The 18042-nt window shown below is 44.6% G+C and overlaps 1 protein-coding gene across 12 annotated transcripts in view; it reads right to left on the bottom strand.

Annotated features, from left to right (window-relative positions):
- LOC110510594 (ankyrin-3) overlaps nt 1–18042 on the bottom strand; it is a 203377-nt gene that overhangs the window by 106082 nt on the left and 79253 nt on the right. For 7 of the 12 annotated variants that reach the window (XM_036960367.1, XM_036960357.1, XM_036960359.1 and 4 more), the window contains exons 7-14: nt 10153–10251; nt 7737–7835; nt 6062–6160; nt 5789–5986; nt 4489–4587; nt 2513–2611; nt 2050–2148; nt 915–1112 (exon numbers count right to left, since the gene is read on the bottom strand). In XM_036960367.1, the coding sequence (XP_036816262.1) occupies nt 915–1112; nt 2050–2148; nt 2513–2611; nt 4489–4587; nt 5789–5986; nt 6062–6160; nt 7737–7835; nt 10153–10251 (990 nt within the window). Of the gene's footprint in view, nt 1–914; nt 1113–2049; nt 2149–2512; nt 2612–4488; nt 4588–5788; nt 5987–6061; nt 6161–7736; nt 7836–10152; nt 10252–17821; nt 17846–18042 lie in introns of all 12 variants that reach the window. The other 5 variants (XM_036960356.1, XM_036960358.1, XM_036960361.1 and 2 more) reach the window with 1 other exon arrangement.

Genomic DNA, 18042 nt, shown 5'->3' with positions numbered 1-18042 from the left:
TTATAACTCTAACCCTCCTCCAGTGGAACTATAGTTATAACTCTAATCATCCTCCAATGGAACTATAGTTATTACTCTAACCCTCCTCCAGGGAACTATAGTTATAACTCTAACCCTCCTCCAGGGAACTATAGTTATAACTCTAACCCTCCTCCAGTGGAACTATAGTTATAACTCTAACCCTCCTCCAGTGGAACTAGTTATAACTCTAACCCTCCTCCAGGGAACTATAGTTATAACTCTAACCCTCCTCCAGTGGAACTATAGTTATAACTCTAATCATCCTCCAATGGAACTATAGTTATTACTCTAACCCTCCTCCAGTGGAACTATAGTTATAACTCTAACCCTCCTCCAGTGAACTATAGTTATAACTCTAACCCTCCTCCAGTGGAACTATAGTTATAACTCTAACCCTCCTCCAGTGGAACTATAGTTATAACTCTAACCCTCCTCCAGGGGAACTATAGTTATAACTCTAACCCTCCTCCAGTGGAACTATAGTTATAACTCTAACCCTCCTCCAGTGGAACTAACTAAAACTCTAACCCTCCTCCAGTGAACTATAGTTATAACTCTAACCCTCCTCCAGTGGAACTAGTTATAACTCTAACCCTCCTCCAGTGGAACTATAGTTATAACTCTAACCCTCCTCCAGTGAACTATAGTTATAACTCTAACCCTCCTCCAGTGGAACTAACTAAAACTCTAACCCTCCTCCAGTGGAACTAGTTATAACTCTGTGTGTAGGGTGTAGTGTGTAGGGTATAGTGTGTAGTGCAAAGTGCAAAGTAGTGTCAAGGACGACTGAGGTGATGTCTCTGTGTCCCTCTCTAATAGGGTTAGTAGTGTGTAGGGTTAGTAGTGTGTAGGGTGAAGTGTGTAGAGTGAAGTGTGTTGGGTGTAGTGTGTACCTTGGTAGTGATGTCTGGAGAAGCCCCCTGGTCAAGGAGGACTGAGGAGACGTCTCTGTGTCCCTCTTTGGCAGCCAGGTGTAGGGGGGTGTAGCCAGAGGTGGTAGTGGCGTCAGGACACGCCCCATTCTGCAGCAGATACAGCACGATGTCAGGCTTCCCCAGACGACTGGAGATGTGGAGCGGGGTCTGGTTGTCCTGGAGACAGGGACAGAGGGTTAGAGGACAGACAGGAGACAAACATGAGCACCAAAAAACATTTTTCTTAAGATCAACTGTGACAACAAGTCACAGTATATATAGTAATCCAACTGTAAATACTCCACATGGCTAAGAATACCTCATTTAAATATAATAACTCCACCAATAAGAATACCTCATTTAAATATAATAACTCCACCAATAACAATACCTTATTTTAATATACTAACTCCACCAATAACAATACCTTATTTTAATGTAATAACTCCACCAATAACAATACCTTATTTTAATGTAATAACTCCACCAATAAGAATACCTTATTTTAATGTAATAACTCCACCAATAACAATACCTTATGTTAATATAATAACTCCACCAATACTACTAAAATTACTAGCTAAACCAGTCGGGATTCTCTCCAGTCGGTATGGGAGAATCACTCCAGGCAGTATGGGGGATTCTCTCCAGTCAGTATGGGAGATTCTCTCCAGTCAGTATGGGGGATTCTCACCAGTCAGTATGGGAGATTCTCTCCAGTCAGTATGGGGGATTCTCTCCAGTCAGTATGGGGGATTCTCTCCAGTCAGTATGGGGGATTCTCACCAGTCAGTATGGGGGATTCTCACCAGTCAGTATGGGGATTCTCTCTGGTCAGTATGGGGGATTCTCACCAGTCAGTATGAGGGATTCTCTCTGGTCAGTATGGGGGATTCTCACCAGTCAGTATGGGGGATTCTCTCCAGTCAGTATGGGGGATTCTTACCAGTCAGTATGGGGGATTCTCACCAGTCAGTATGGGGGATTCTCTCTGGTCAGTATGGGGGATTCTCACCAGTCAGTATGAGGGATTCTCTCTGGTCAGTATGGGAGATTCTCTCCAGTCAATTTTGTTTTTTTCTCCAGTCAGTATTGGGTTTTTCGCCAGTCCTACCTTGGCCTTGACCTCCACTCTGGCTCCGCTCTGAACCAGGTATTTGACTACGCCAGCCTGGCCGGCCCTCGCTGCCATGTGGAGCGCCGTCTCTCCCCTCTGGAACTCAGAGATACACACAGGTTAGAAATGTTACTTCACAAACACACAGGTTAGGTACCAGGATTCTATCAAACACACAGGTTTAAGTACCAGGGTTATATCAAACACACAGGTTAGATACCAGGGTTCTATCAAACACACAGGTTAGGTACCAGGGTTCTATCAAACACACACAGAGAAAGAGAGAGAGAGAGAGAGAGAGAGAGAGAGAGATAGTAAGAAAGAGAGAGAGATAGCAAGAAAGAGAGAGAGAGAGAGAGATAGATAGATAGATAGAGAGAGAGAGATAGTAAGAAAGAGAGAGAGAGAGAGAGAGAGAGGGAGAAAGGGAGAGAGGGAGAGAGTATATTCTGTGACTCACCACATTAGTTGTGTTTGGCGAAGCTCCATGATTCGTCAGCTGAGTGACGATGTTATCGTGTCCCATGAAAGCCGCCACATGGATCGGAGTGAGACCCGACTGTAACAGAGACACAGAGTTAGGCTAGGAACAAGAGACCCGATTGAAACGGAGACACATAGTTATTCTAGGAACAGAGATAGTCCGCTTTAAAGTTGTAGGCAGTTCACCGAGTGCATAGCCCCCAGCCCCTAGCTCACAACAGAAGTTATCTGGCCCTTTTCTGGTAAAAACTGATACCAGAGCCAGCCCCTCTGACCAGCACCAAGCCTTCCTCCTCAAGACCCTGTCAGCAACATGTGTCATGTCCGGATAAAACTCCTAACACAGAACCTCAGCTAACTCAGATACTTCTATTCACTTCAAAACGTCTGTAGCAAACAACTACAATCACCAGAACTTAGTGTCCATGTCCACCTATCAAAGACAAACACCACAGAACAGAGATCCATTCTAGAATGGTTGAACAGAGAGACACAGTCAGTCAGAAGACAACATGTTAGTTAGTAGGTCCTCTGTAGGTCTTCTGTAGTTTTTGTAAAGTTAGTTAGGTGTTCCTCTGTAGGTCTTCTGAAGTTCCTACCTCGGTCACTGCCTGTATGGACGCTCCGTGTTTCAGTTCCCACCTCGGTCACTGCCTGTATGGACGCTCCGTGTTTCAGTTCCTACCTCGGTCACTGCCTGTATAGACGCTCCATGTCAGTTCCTACCTCGGTCACTGCCTGTATAGACGCTCCGTGTTTCAGTTCCCACCTCGGTCACTGCCTGTATGGACGCTCCGTGTTTCAGTTCCTACCTCGGTCACTGCCTGTATGGACGCTCCGTGTTTCAGTTCCTACCTCGGTCACTTCCTGTATAGACGCTCCGTGTCAGTTCCTACCTCAGTTACTGCCTGTATGGACGCTCCGTGTTTCAGGTCCTACCTCGGTCACTGCCTGTATGGACGCTCCGTGTCAGATCCTACCTCGGTCACTGCCTGTATAGATGCTCCGTGTTTCAGTTCCTACCTCGGGCACTGCCTGTATAGACGCTCCGTGTCAGTTCCTACCTCGGTCACTGCCTGTATAGACGCTCCGTGTCAGTTCCTACCTCGGTCACTGCCTGTATAGATGCTCCATGTCAGTTCCTACCTCGGTCACTGACTGTAGGGACGCTCCATGTCAGGTCCTACCTTGGTCACTGCCTGTATAGACGCTCCGTGTTTCAGTTCCTACCTTGGTCACTGCCTGTATGGACACTCCGTGTTTCAGGTCCTACCTCGGTCACTGCCTGTATGGACGATCCGTGTTTCAGTTCCTACCTCGGTCACTGCCTGTATGGACGCTCCGTGTTTCAGTTCCTACCTCGGTCACTGCCTGTATGGACGCTCCGTGTTTCAGTTCCTACCTCGGTCACTGCCTGTATAGATGCTCCATGTCAGTTCCTACCTCGGTCACTGCCTGTATGGACGCTCCGTGTCAGGTCCTACCTTGGTCACTGCCTGTATGGATGCTCCGTGTTTCAGTTCCTACCTTGGTCACTGCCTGTATAGACGCTCCGTGTTTCAGTTCCTACCTCGGTCAATGCCTGTATGGACGCTCCGTGTTTCAGCTCCTACCTCGGTCACTGCCTGTATGGACGCTCCGTGTTTCAGTTCCTACCTCGGCCAATGCCTGTATGGATGCTCCGTGTTTCAGTTCCTACCTCGGTCACTGCCTGTATGGACGCTCCGTGTTTCAGTTCATACCTCGGTCAATGCCTGTATGGATGCTCCGTGTTTCAGTTCCTACCTCGGTAACTGCCTGTATAGACGCTCCGTGTCAGTTCCTACCTCGGTCACTGCCTGTATGGACGCTCCGTGTCAGTTCCTACCTCGGTCAATGCCTGTATGGATGCTCCGTGTTTCAGTTCCTACCTCGGTCACTGCCTGTATGGAGGCTCCGTGTTTCAGTTCCTACCTCGGTCACTGCCTGTATGGACGCTCCGTGTTTCAGCAGCAGTTCCATCACTTTGATTCTGTTCTTCTTGCAGGCGATGTGGAGCGGAGTGAAACCATTCTAAAAGAAAAACACACAGCACAACTCTATAGATGTCCAGCCTGGTTAACACACAACACAACTCTACAGATGTCCAGCCTGGTTAACACACAACACAACTCTACAGATATCCAGCCTGGTTAACACACAACACAACTCTACAGATGTCCAGCCTGGTTAACACACAGCACAACTCTATAGATGTCCTGGCTGGTTAACACACAGCATCCAGCCTGGTTAACACACAACACAACTCTACAGATGTCCAGCCTGGTTAACACACAGCACAACTCTATAGATGTCCTGGCTGGTTAACACACAGCATCCAGCCTGGTTAACACACAACACAACTCTACAGATGTCCAGCCTGGTTAACACACAACACAACTCTACAGATGTCCTGGCTGGTTAACACACAGCTAACCAGCCTGGTTAACACACAACACAACTCTACAGATGTCCAGCCTGGTTAACACACAGCACAACTCTATAGATGTCCTGGCTGGTTAACACACAGCATCCAGCCTGGTTAACACACAACACAACTCTACAGATGTCCAGCCTGGTTAACACACAACACAACTCTATAGATGTCCAGCCTGGTTAACACACAACACAACTCTATAGATGTCCAGCCTGGTTAACACACACCACAACTCTACAGATGTCCTGGCTGGTTAACACACAGCTAACCAGCCTGGTTAACACACAGCTAACCAGCCTGGTTAACACACAGCTAACCAGCCTGGTTAACACACAGCTAACCAGCCTGGTTAACACACAGCTAACCAGATACTAACCAGATAAACATGTGGAGTTACAGTAACTGGCCTCTGGCTGCTTTGAGGTTTGGCACCGTGTGTTATTTCTTCAGTTCCCTCTTTACTTCTTCCTTTTTCTCTCTAAACTTCAGTCATTCTGTTCCAATGACTAAACACCATGCCAGTATACTAGTGGCTGCCTGATGCCATAAACCCTAGCCCTAACCCTGCAGCCAGCCAACACACTTTACTGTCAGCCTCAGAGGCTGTGGACTGGATGAGGCAGAATGATATACAACAGGAAGTGATGTTACTGTTCCCATGTCACTGTTCTGTGATTCCAATTTAGTGTGGATCCCAGGAAGAGTAGCTACTGCTAAAGTTAATGCTAACTTATTACTAAAATAATGCTAAGCTAACATCTAACAGTGATTTTAATACACAGTGTGACTGATGCTTACCAGTGCTTTAGCGTTGGGATTGGCCTTCTTGTCCACAATGACCTTGGCGACCTTGTAGTGTCCGCAGTGGGCGGCGACATGCAGGGCCGTCAGATAGTCGTTGGTGACATCATCAACAGGAACCTCGTGGTGTAGCAGGAGCTGAACACAGTTCAGATGGTCCCCCTGGGTGGCCATGTGGAGGGGAGACAGACCGTTCTGGAGGGGTACAGACAGACAGTTTAGAGGGGGGACAGTGACAGAGAGAGAAAGACATTGTCATAGTTACTGTACCTTAGTTTTGGACAGGATGGGAGCTCCTCTGTCTAGCAGCATCTCCAGCACCTGTTCATGTCCGCTCCTGGCGCCACAGTGGAGAGGGGTCAGACCGTCCTGGGGTCAGAGGTTAAGGGGAAGTAGAGCATTACACAGGTTACTTACTGGATCTCTGACTATTGGTTCTTTCCTGCTGGGCTTTCTATATGTTTTGTGTATGTTGTGTGTGAGCTAGATTGACTTCCTGTAGGACAATAAACATGAATCTGACCACAGACCAGTCCGCCTGTAGGACAATAAACATGAATCTGACCACAGACCAGTCCTCCCGTAGGACAATAAACATGAATCTGACCATGGACCAGTCCTCCTGTAGGAAAATAAACATGAATCTGACCACGGACCAGTCCTCCAGTAGGAAAATAAACATGAATCTGACCACGGACCAGTCCTCCAGTAGGACAATAAACATGATTCTGACCATGGACCAGTCCTCCTGTAGGAAAATAAACATGAATCTGACCACGGACCAGTCCTCCAGTAGGACAATAAACATGAATCTGACCACGGACCAGTCCTCCTGTAGGACAATAAACATTAATTATTTACAGTAGTATTGCTATTTCTATTGTCAAAACAACCATGTTACATCTGGGACTGAGACAATACTAGAGAAGAGCAGCTTCCATACAGGGCTTTATGTCATAATATACACCCAAACAGAAACATAGATGTTAAGAATTCACAGGTTTCACGTTGCGTCACTACATCGTGGAAAGTTCTATGAGGTCCGACTGAGCGTTGTACTCAGTGCATTCTCAATTGGCGCTGATGAAGATTTAGTGACTTGGAAACACAAAGACACTTCTAAAGTGATGAATGTTCCATTGCCATTCTGGCTGGCAACGTCCTTATCCCTTGCTTGCTAGCTAGCCAACTACGGCTAAATTACCATCACGTCAAAAAGTACAGCCAGAATAACAGCAAAGTAGCCGCATTTTCATTTGCTTAAGTTGTTTTCTAGTGACATTTATTTGGATACATCCATAACAATGAGCTAATGAGGTACGGTTTTGCCTGGCGTAGGAAATGTGGTCACTCGTCAGGACTGCTCACTCGTTGTTCAGAGGAGCTAGCCAACAACACAGCTAACACAATCACTTCAAACTGAAGCTGGAAAGACCACAAACTAGCTGCACTTCCTTTTGTTTTTTACCTTTTTTTCAATGGACATTTCTTTGTATATATCCAGAAAAGGTATACAAGCTGATTCATGATTTGGACTGTCTGAGAAACGCTGCCTGCCTGTCTGTCTCGTCCCGACTCCCGACACATTACTATGGGACAGCTGGAGATCTAATATGAATATAGAAACAATGTTGAAAATGTCGGAGTGACAGACAGCAAGGTTTATACAAATCTCCGCTGTTAAAACTAAATGTTAGTCTAAATCAAATGTGAGATAACGTCTAGATGCTTTTTATAGTGGAGATAAAGGTTATAAATTGCCTGGCTGGGCTAATGAGACAGTGGATTGTGCAGTCAGATGGAACAGAGTAAATAGGCATTTTAATGTCATAGATTTAGCCGGTGGTAACTTGTGGAATAGACGCCGGCTGGAATGCTGATTTAACCAATCAGCCTTCAGGATTAGACCCACCCGTTGTATAATGTAGTACAGTGTATATCTAACCTTAGTCCTGGCGTCTATCGTGCCTCCCCTCTCCAGCAGAACTTTCACCATGTTGCCATTCCCTCTCTTAGAAGCCACATGCAGCGGTGTGATGTCATTCTGAGGAGGGGAGACACAACATCAAGTCATAAATACAGTACAGTCATTATTTCCATCAGATTAGACATTAAGACAATACCCACACATACAGTACAGTCATTATTTCCATCAGATTAGACATTAAGACAATACCCACACATACAGTACAGTCATTATTTCCATAAGATTAGACATTAAGACAATAACCACACATACAGTATAGTCATTATTTCCATCAGATTAGACATTAAGACAATACCCACACATACAGTACAGTCATTATTTCCATCAGATTAGACATTTAGACAATACCCACACATACAGTATAGTCATTATTTCCATCAGATTAGACATTAAGACAATACCCACACATACAGTACAGTCATTATTTCCATCAGATTAGACATTAAGACAATACCCACACATACAGTATAGTCATTATTTCCATCAGATTAGACATTAAGATAATACCCACACATACAGTACAGTCATTATTTCCATCAGATTAGACATTAAGACAATACCCACACATACAGTATAGTCATTATTTCCATCAGATTAGACATTAAGACAATACCCACACATACAGTATAGTCATTATTTCCATCAGATTAGACATTAAGATAATACCCACACATACAGTACAGTCATTATTTCCATCAGATTAGACATTAAGACAATACCCACACATACAGTATAGTCATTATTTCCATCAGATTAGACATTAAGACAATACCCACACATACAGTATAGTCATTATTTCCATCAGATTAGACATTAAGACAATACCCACACATACAGCACTTTGAATGACACTAAAAGCAGGTTATCAGTGGTATGTTCTGAGTGTATTGTAAACAGCTACACCCTATGAAGATACCCTTAACACAACCTAAAGTACAGTATCACTGTCAGTTGTGTCTGCAGGACAGTCAGGTCTGAGGTAGTCTGTGGTACTGGGGTTATTGAACTGTGTCAGCAGGACAGTCAGGTCTGAGGTAGTCTGTGGTACTGGGGTTAGTGAACTGTGTCTGCAGGACAGTCAGGTCTGAGGTAGTCTGTGGTACTGGGGTTAGTGAACTGTGTCAGCAGGACAGTCAGGTCTGAGGTAGTCTGTGGTACTGGGGTTAGTGAACTGTGTCAGCAGGACAGTCAGGTCTGAGGTAGTCTGTGGTACTGGGGTTAGTGAACTGTGTCAGCAGGACAGTCAGGTCTGAGGTAGTCTGTGGTACTGGGGTTAGTGAACTGTGTCAGCAGGACAGTCAGGTCTGAGGTAGTCTGTGGTACTGAGCTGAAGAACACCTCCCTCTAGTGACAGCTAATGGTATTCATATATCAGCTCAAACCAGCTCAAATCACGTGTTATGACAGAGTAAATGCATGATGTGCATCTATCTATAAGCTCATATTTCATAGTGCAGGGATATGACCGACTGAGAGCCTTGGCAGGGTGTGTCCATGTGTAAGGGCCTTGGCAGGGTGAGTGCAGACTGACTCCAGCAGCTGTAGAATGATATCTGCAGGGGCTATTGGGTACTACCCTGCACATGATGGATGGAAATCGGCCTGATGAGTCTTACCCTGGCCTTGTTTTAGATGAGTCTTACCCTGGTCTTGTTTTAGAGGAGTCTTACCCTGGCCTTGTTTTAGAGGAGTCTTACCCTGGCCTTGTTTAGAGGAGTCTTACCCTGGTCTTGTTTTAGAGGAGTCTTACCCTGGCCTTGTTTTAGAGGAGTCTTACCCTGGCCTTGTTTTAGAGGAGTCTTACCCTGATCTTGTTTTAGAGGAGTCTTACCCTGGCCTTGTTTAGAGGAGACTTACCTACCCTGGTCTTGTTTTGGAGGAGTCTTACCCTGGCCTTGTTTTAGAGGAGTCTTACCCTGGTCTTGTTTTAGAGGAGTCTTACCCTGGCCTTGTTTTAGAGGAGTCTTACCCTGGTCTTGTTTTAGAGGAGTCTTACCCTGGCCTTGTTTTAGAGGAGTCTTACCCTGGCCTTGTTTTAGAGGAGTCTTACCCTGGCCTTGTTTTAGAGGAGTCTTACCCTGGCCTTGTTTTAGAGGAGTCTTACACTGCCCTTGTTTTAGAGGAGTCTTACCCTGGCCTTGCTTTAGAGGAGTCTTACCCTGCCCTTGTTGTAGAGGAGTCTTACCCTGGCCTTGTTTTAGAGGAGTCTTAGCCTGGCCTTGTTGTAGAGGAGTCTTACCCTGGCCTTGTTTTAGAGGAGTCTTACCCTGGCCTTGCTTTAGAGGAGTCTTACCCTGCCCTTGCTTTAGATGAGTCTTACCCTGGCTTTGCTTTAGAGGAGTCTTACCCTGGCCTACTTTTAGAGGAGTCTTACCCTGGCCTTGAAGTCCACGGCAGCGCCGCGGTTGAGGAGGAGCGTTGCCACGTTGATGTTGCCGTAGTGAGCAGCAATGTGCAGCGGAGTAAAGCCACTCTAGAAAACAGACACATCATGACATCAGCACTCAGTCACAACACAACCAATCAGAGCAGCCTCTCACACCGTCATAGCCAGATGGGACTGCTCTTTGATCAGACACACTGCAGACCCTTCCTGCAGCCCAATGATCTACTTCCTCCCAAAGTGTGCGCTTGTTCACTTCCCTTCACTGATTTTAAAGTAAATGACTGGTATATGAAATATGGTAGAAACGACCACTAGTCTATGGTTCCTCCATAGAGTTTCAGTTCATCAGTTGTGAACTTCAAGTTGTCTGAAGCAGATGTTGTACTTGACTATACACTACAGTAGTGCTGGGTGGAACTGTGATCTACAGTAGGCCTGTTAGCTGTGTTCGCTGTTGGGGAACAGAAAAAGCAGCATAGACACATTTAGAGTAGAGGACTGTTGATGCTGCAGCCATCACTAGGGCTTTCTGCTGACCGACACCTGCCTGCCTCAGGGTGCCTGGGTTAGAGTTATCCTGCCTGGGTTAGAGTCATGCACAAGCCTGGGGATGTTAAGACAGAGACACCCACTGAGAGGGACTAGCTGGTGGACTGGGTCTCTGCTGCTGGAGGATAGCTTCCTTTATTCTTTATTTGGATCCACATTAGCTGGCACCTTGGCAACCGCTAGTCTTCCTGGGGTCTAATGGTGTCTTACAGTACCTCATCACAGAACTCAGCCTGTGGCCAGGAGACAAACTTACAGCATCATCACCATCCCCAACTCTAACATCATGGCTAATCAGCTCTAACATCATGCTAACCAACTCTAAAATCATGTTAACCAACTTTAACATCATGTTAACCAACTCTAACATCATGTTAACCAACTGTAACATCATGTTAACCAACTCTAACATCATGTTAACCAACTGTAACATCATGTTAACCAACTCTAACATCATGCTAACCAACTGTAACATCATGTTAACCAACTCCAACATCATGTTAACCAGCTCTAACCAACTCTAACATCATGCTAACCAACTCTAACATTGTGTTAACCAACTCTAACATCATGCTAACCAACTCTAACCAACTCTAACATCATGTTAACCAAATCTAACATCATGCTAACCAAATCTAACATCATGCTAACCAACTCTAACATCATGTTAACCAGCTCTAACATCATGCTAACCAACTCTAACATCATGTTAACCAACTCTAACATCATGTTAACCAACTCTAACATCATGCTAACCAACTGTAACATCATGTTAACCAACTCTAACATCATGTTAACCAGCTCTAACCAACTCTAACATCATGTTAACCAACTCTAACATCATGTTAACCAGCTCTAACCAACTCTAACATCATGCTAACCAACTCTAACATCATGCTAACCAGCTCTAACATCATGTTAACCAGCTCTAACCAACTCTGACATCACGTTAACCAGCTCTAACCAGCTCTAACATCATGTTAACCAGCTCTAACCAGCTCTAACAGCATGTTAACCAGCTCTAACCAACTCTAACATCATGTTAACCAGCTCTAACCAACTCTAACATCATGTTAACCAGCTCTAACCAAATCTAACATCATGCTAACCAGCCCTAACATAATGTTAACTAGCTCTAAAATCATGTTAACAAGCTCTAACTAACTCCAACATTATGCTAACCAACTCTAACATCATGCTAACCAACACTAACCAGCGCTAACATCATGCTAGCCAGATCTAACATTATGCTAACCAACTCTAACATCATACTAACCAACTCTAACCAACATTAACATCATGCTAACCAGCTCTAACATCATGCTAACCAACTCTAACCAACATTAACATCATGCTAACCAGCTCTAACATCATGCTAACCAGCTCTAACATCATGCTAACCAGCTCTAACATCCTTCTAACCAACTCTATTCAACTCTAACATCATGTTAACCAACTCTAACGTCATGCTAACCAGCTCTAACATCATGCTAACCAACTCTATTCAACTCTAACATCATGTTAACCAAATCTAACGTCATGCTAACCAACTCTATTCAACTCTAACATCATGTTAACCAAATCTAACGTCATGCTAACCAGCTCTAACATCATGCTAACCAACTCTATTCAACTCTAACATCATGGCTAACCAAATCTAACATAATGTTAACCAACTCTAACATCATGTTAACCAACTTTAACATCATGCTAACCAACTCTAACATCATGGCTAACCAACTCTAACATCATGTTAAGCAAATCTAACATCATGTTAACCAACTCTGGGGCGGCAGGGTAGCCTAGTGGTTAGAGCGTTGGACTAGTAACCGGAAGGTTGCGAGTTCAAACCCCCGAACCCCCGAACTGACAAGGTTAATCTGTCTTTCTGCCCCTGAACAGGCAGTTAACCCACTGTTCCCAGGCCGTCATTGAAAATAAGAATTTGTTCTTAACTGACTTGCCTGGTTAAATAAAGGTAAAAAAAATAAATAAATAAAAAAACATCATGGCTAACCAACTCTAACATCATGGCTAACCAAATCTGTTAACCAACTCTAACATCATGTTAACCAACTCTAACGTCATTCTATTCAACTCTAACATCATATTAACCAACTCTAACATCATGCTAACCAGCTCTAACATCATGTTAACCAACTCTATTCAACTCTAACATCATGCTAACCAGCTCTAACATCATGTTAACCAAATCTAACATCATGTTAACCAACTCTAACATCATGGCTAACCAACTCTAACATCATGTTAACCAACTCTAACATCATGGCTAACCAACTCTAACATCATGTTAACCAAATCTAACGTCATGCTAACCAGCTCTAACATCATGCTAACCAACTCTAACCAACTCAAATCAAGTCAAATTTTATTGGCCACATACAGATGTTATTGCAGGTGTAGTGAAATGCTTGTGTTTCTAGAAGCGACAGTGCAGTAATATCTAACAAGTAATATCATATTCTCAAAATACACGTAAATCTAAGTCAGGAATGGATTAAGCATATATACATACAGTATTTGTCAGAGCGGCATTGGACCAACTCTAACATCACACTAACCAACTCTAACATCACGGTAAACAACTCTAACATCACGCTAACCAACTCTAACATCATGCTAACCAACTCTAACATCACGCTAACCAACTCTAACATCATGTTAACCAGCTCTAACCAACTCTAACATCATGTTAACCAACTCTAACACCACGCTAACCAACTCTAACATCACGTTAACCAACTCTAACATCATGTTAACCAGCTCTAACCAACTCTGACATCATGTTAACCAGCTCGAACCAACTCTAACATCATGTCAACCAGCTCTAACATCATGTTAACCAGCTCTAGCCAACTCTAACCTCATGTTAACCAGCTCTAACCAACTCTGACATCATGTTAACCAGCTAGAACCAACTCTGACATCACGTTAACCAGCTCTAACCAGCTCTTACATCATGTTAACCAGCTCTAACTAACTCTAACATTACGCTAACCAACTCTAACATCATGCTAACCAACTCTAACCAGCGCTAACATCATGCTAACCAGCTCTAACATTATGCTAACCAACTCTAACATCATACTAACCAACTCTAACCAACACTAACATCATACTAACCAACTCTAACATCATGCAAACCAGCTCTAACATCCTGCTAACCAACTCTAACATCATGTTAACCAACTCTATTCAACTCTAACATCATGCTAACCAACTCTAACTGACTAACATCATGCTAACCAACTCTAACCGACTCTAACATTATGTTAGCCAACTCTAACATCATGCTAACCAATTCTAACATCATGTTAACCAACTGTACGTAGAGTGCCTAGACAGGCTTGTGTCGAGGCACAGATCTGGGTAAGGGTACCAAAAAATGTCAGCAGGATTGAAGGTCCCCAAGAACACACTGGCCTCCATTATCCTTGGAGGATTAAGTTAGAAATAGGTGTGAATTAAACAGGTAAGAAGGCTTTAAATACTTCTCTGTTTGTGATTTCAAAATTCTGATAAATATTTTTTTTTATATAAAAACATTTAGGAACAGTCAGGGAAGGAGCAGGATGGCCAACGGACAGGGCTGCCGTGCTCTAGCTCTTAGGAAACTTTGCAGAATTTAGTTTTTTGATGTGTTATTTCTTACATTATTAGCCCAGGAAATGTTTGGTGTTATTACATACTGCCGGGAATAACTTTTGGATATCAGAGCGGCGGTAATGCACTAGCATTACCAGCATTACAACCAGGAATACGACTTTCCGGGATCGGATCCTTTGATCATACCCTCCAGGGCAATTGAACTGATTACAGAGGCTGTTCCAAAACACCGCCGGCGGCAAAGAGGTACTCGGAGTGCGACTCAGGTAGCCGACTCAGGTAGCCGCTTCAGAGTATGTTACTCACTAGTGTTCAGTCTCTGGATAGTAAAGTTGATGAGCTCAGGGAGAGGATTTCCTTCCAGAGAGACATCAGGGATTGTAACGTACTCTTTCACGGAAACAGGATATAATGTCTGAGTCCGTTCAGCCAGTTGGGTTCTCAGTTCATCGCACAGACAGGACTAAATATCTCTCCGGGAAGAAGGGCGGGGGTGTATGTTTCATGATTAGTGTAATTGTGATAACATACAGGAACTCAAGTCCTTTTGTTCACCCAACCTAGAATATCTCACAATCAAATGCCGACCGTATTACCTCCCAAGAGAATTCTCTTTGGTTATAGTCACAGCTGTGTATATTCCCCTCAAGCCGATACCACGACGGCCCTCAAAGAACTTCACTGGACTTTATGAATACTGGAAACCACATATCCTGAGGCTGCATTTATTGTGGCTGGGGATTTTAACAAAGAAAATTTGAGGAAAACGTTACCAAAGTTCTATCAACACATTGACTGTAGTCCCTCTGCTAAAACACTCGACCACTGCTACTCCAACTTCCGGGATGCCTACAAGGCGCTCCCGGCCTTCCCTTCAGCAAATCTGATTACGACTCCATTTTGTTGCTCCCTTCCTATAGGCAGAAACACAAACAGGAAGTACCCATACTAAGGACTTTTCAACGCTGGTCTGACCAATTGTAATCCACGCTTCAAGATTGTTTTGATCACGCGTACTGGGATATGTTCAGGTAGTTTCCAAGATGACTGAGTTTATCAGGAAATGTATAGGAGATGTTCTACCCACTGTGACTATTAAAACCTAGCTTAACCAGAAACTGTGGATATATGGCAGCATTTGCGCAAAACTGAAAGCGCGAACCATCCCATTTAACCATGACAAGGTGCCTGGGAATATGGCCGAATAGAAACAGTGTAGTTATTTCCACCGTAAGGCAATCAAACAGGCAAAACGTCAGTATAGAGACAAAGTGGAGTCTCATTTCAACGGCTCAGACACGAGACGTATGTGGCAGGGTCTACAGACAATCACGGGAAAACCAGACACATCGCGGACACTGATGTCTTGCTTCCGGGACAAGCTAAACACCTTCTTCGCCCGCTTTGAGGATAACACAGTGCCACTGACACAGCCCACTACAAAGAACTGTGGGCTCTCATTCTCCGTGGCCTACATGAGTAAGACGTTTAAGCGTGTTAACACTCGCAAGGCTGCAGGCCCAGACGGCATCCATAGCCGCGTCCTCAAAGCATGCGCAGACCAGCTGGCTGGAGTGTTTATGGGCATATTCAATCTCTCCCTATCCCAGTCTGTTGTCCCCACATGCTTCAAGATGTCCACCACCTTCTGTCATCATGAAGTGATTTGAGAGATACGTCAAGGATCATATCACCTTTACCTTACCTGACACCCTAGACCCACTTCAATTTGCTTACCGCCCCAATAGATCCAAAGACGATTCAATCGCCACCACACTGCACACTGCCCTATCCCATCTGGACAAGAGGAATATCTATGTAAGAATGCTGTTCATTGACTACAGCTCAGCATTCAACACCATAGTACCCTCCAAGTTCATCATTAAGCTCAAGGCCCTGGGTCTGAACCCTGCCCTGTGCAACTGTGTCCTGGACTTACTGACAGGCTGCCCACAGCTGGTGAATGTAGGAAACAACACCTCCTCATCGCTGATCCTCAACACAGGGGCCCCACAAGGATGCATGCTCAATCCCCACCTGTACTCCCTGTTCACCCGTGACTGCGTGGCCACGCACGCCTCCAACTCAATCATCAAGTTTGCAGACGACACAACAGTTGTAGGCCTGATTACCAACAATGACAAGACAGCCTACTGAGAGGAGGTGAGTTCACTCGGAGTGTGGTGTCAGGAAAGCAACCTCCCACCAAACATCCACAAAACAAAGCGGCTGATCATGGACTTCAGGAAACAGCAGAGGGAGCAGCCCCCTATCCACATCGATGGATTGCAGTGGACAAGGTGGAAAGTTTTAAGTTCCTCGGCGTACACATCACTGACAAACTGAAATGGTCTACCCACACAGACAGTATGGTGAAGAAGGCGCAACAGCGCCTCTTCAACTTCAGGAGGCTGAAGAAATGTGGCTTGGCACCTAAAATCCTCACAAAATTTTACAGATGCACAATTGAGAGCATCCTGTCAGGCTGTATCACCGCCTGGTATGGCAACTGCACTGCCTGCAACCACAGGGCTCTCCAGAGGGTGGTGCGGCCTTCCCAGCGCATCACCGGGGGCAAGATACCTGCCCTCCAGGACACCTACAGCACCTGATGTCACAGGAAGGCCAAAAAGATAATCAAGGACATCAACCACCTGAGCCACTGCCTGTTCACCCTGCTATCATCCAGAAGGTGAGGTCAGTACGGGTGCATCAAAGCTGAGACCAAAAAAACTAACAAAACAGCTTCTATCTCAAGGCCATCAGACTGTTCAATAGCCATCACTAGCACATTAGAGGCTGCTGCCTATATACATAGACTAGAAATCACGGAACACTAGTCACTTTAATAATGTTTACATATGTTGCATTACTCATCTCATATGTATATACTGTATTCTATCCTATTCTACTGTATCTTAGTCTATGTAGCTCTGACATTGCTCGTCCAAATATGTAAATATTCTTAATTCCATTCCTTTACTATAGATTGTGTGTATTGTTAGATATTACTTGTTAGATATTACTGCACTGTTGGAGCTAGAAACACAAGCATTACGCTACACCCGCCAGAACATCTGCTAAACACGTGTATGTGACATGTAACATTTTATTTGATGTTGCTATTTTTGGAGGGGGGGATATCTTTTATTGACAAAATTAAATGTCAGTGGCCATTGGCGCTTCAAGTGTTAACCAACTCTAACATCATGCTAACCAAGTTCTTAAGGGTTTTATGAGACTGGATAAAGGAAGCCAGCCCCTCAGCTGTAGAGACCCTCAGTCCATGTTGTCAGTACATTGAGGTCAGAGGTCATGCTACTTTCTAGTCCCTTCTGGAAAGCATCAAGACAGACAGTAAATAAAATAACAGAAGAAGCAATGCAGGAACAGGGAGGAAAGATGAGGCAGCAGCAGTTAGCAGCAGGGTGTGAGGTGGTGGGCTGTGAGTGTTGAGTGTGTAGAGGAGATCCAAATATACCTCTGTGGTCCTATTCACCATCATCTAGGGAGAGCAACACCAGCGAGAGGTGAAGAGAGGAGAGAATGGGAGGTTAGTGCATCACAACGACACTATGGCTGCACCATGCTGTACGATGGTGGGAAGAGTCATGATAACAACATAACAGTCAGGATAACAGTCAGGTACACAACATTAACACCACAGACATGAACACAGTAACACAGGGTACTACTTTTGTC

The sequence above is a fragment of the Oncorhynchus mykiss genome, chromosome 23 (genome assembly GCF_013265735.2).
Source record: "Oncorhynchus mykiss isolate Arlee chromosome 23, USDA_OmykA_1.1, whole genome shotgun sequence".
Lineage (NCBI taxonomy): Eukaryota > Metazoa > Chordata > Actinopteri > Salmoniformes > Salmonidae > Oncorhynchus > Oncorhynchus mykiss.
This window is presented reverse-complemented; position numbering and strand designations above follow the sequence as displayed.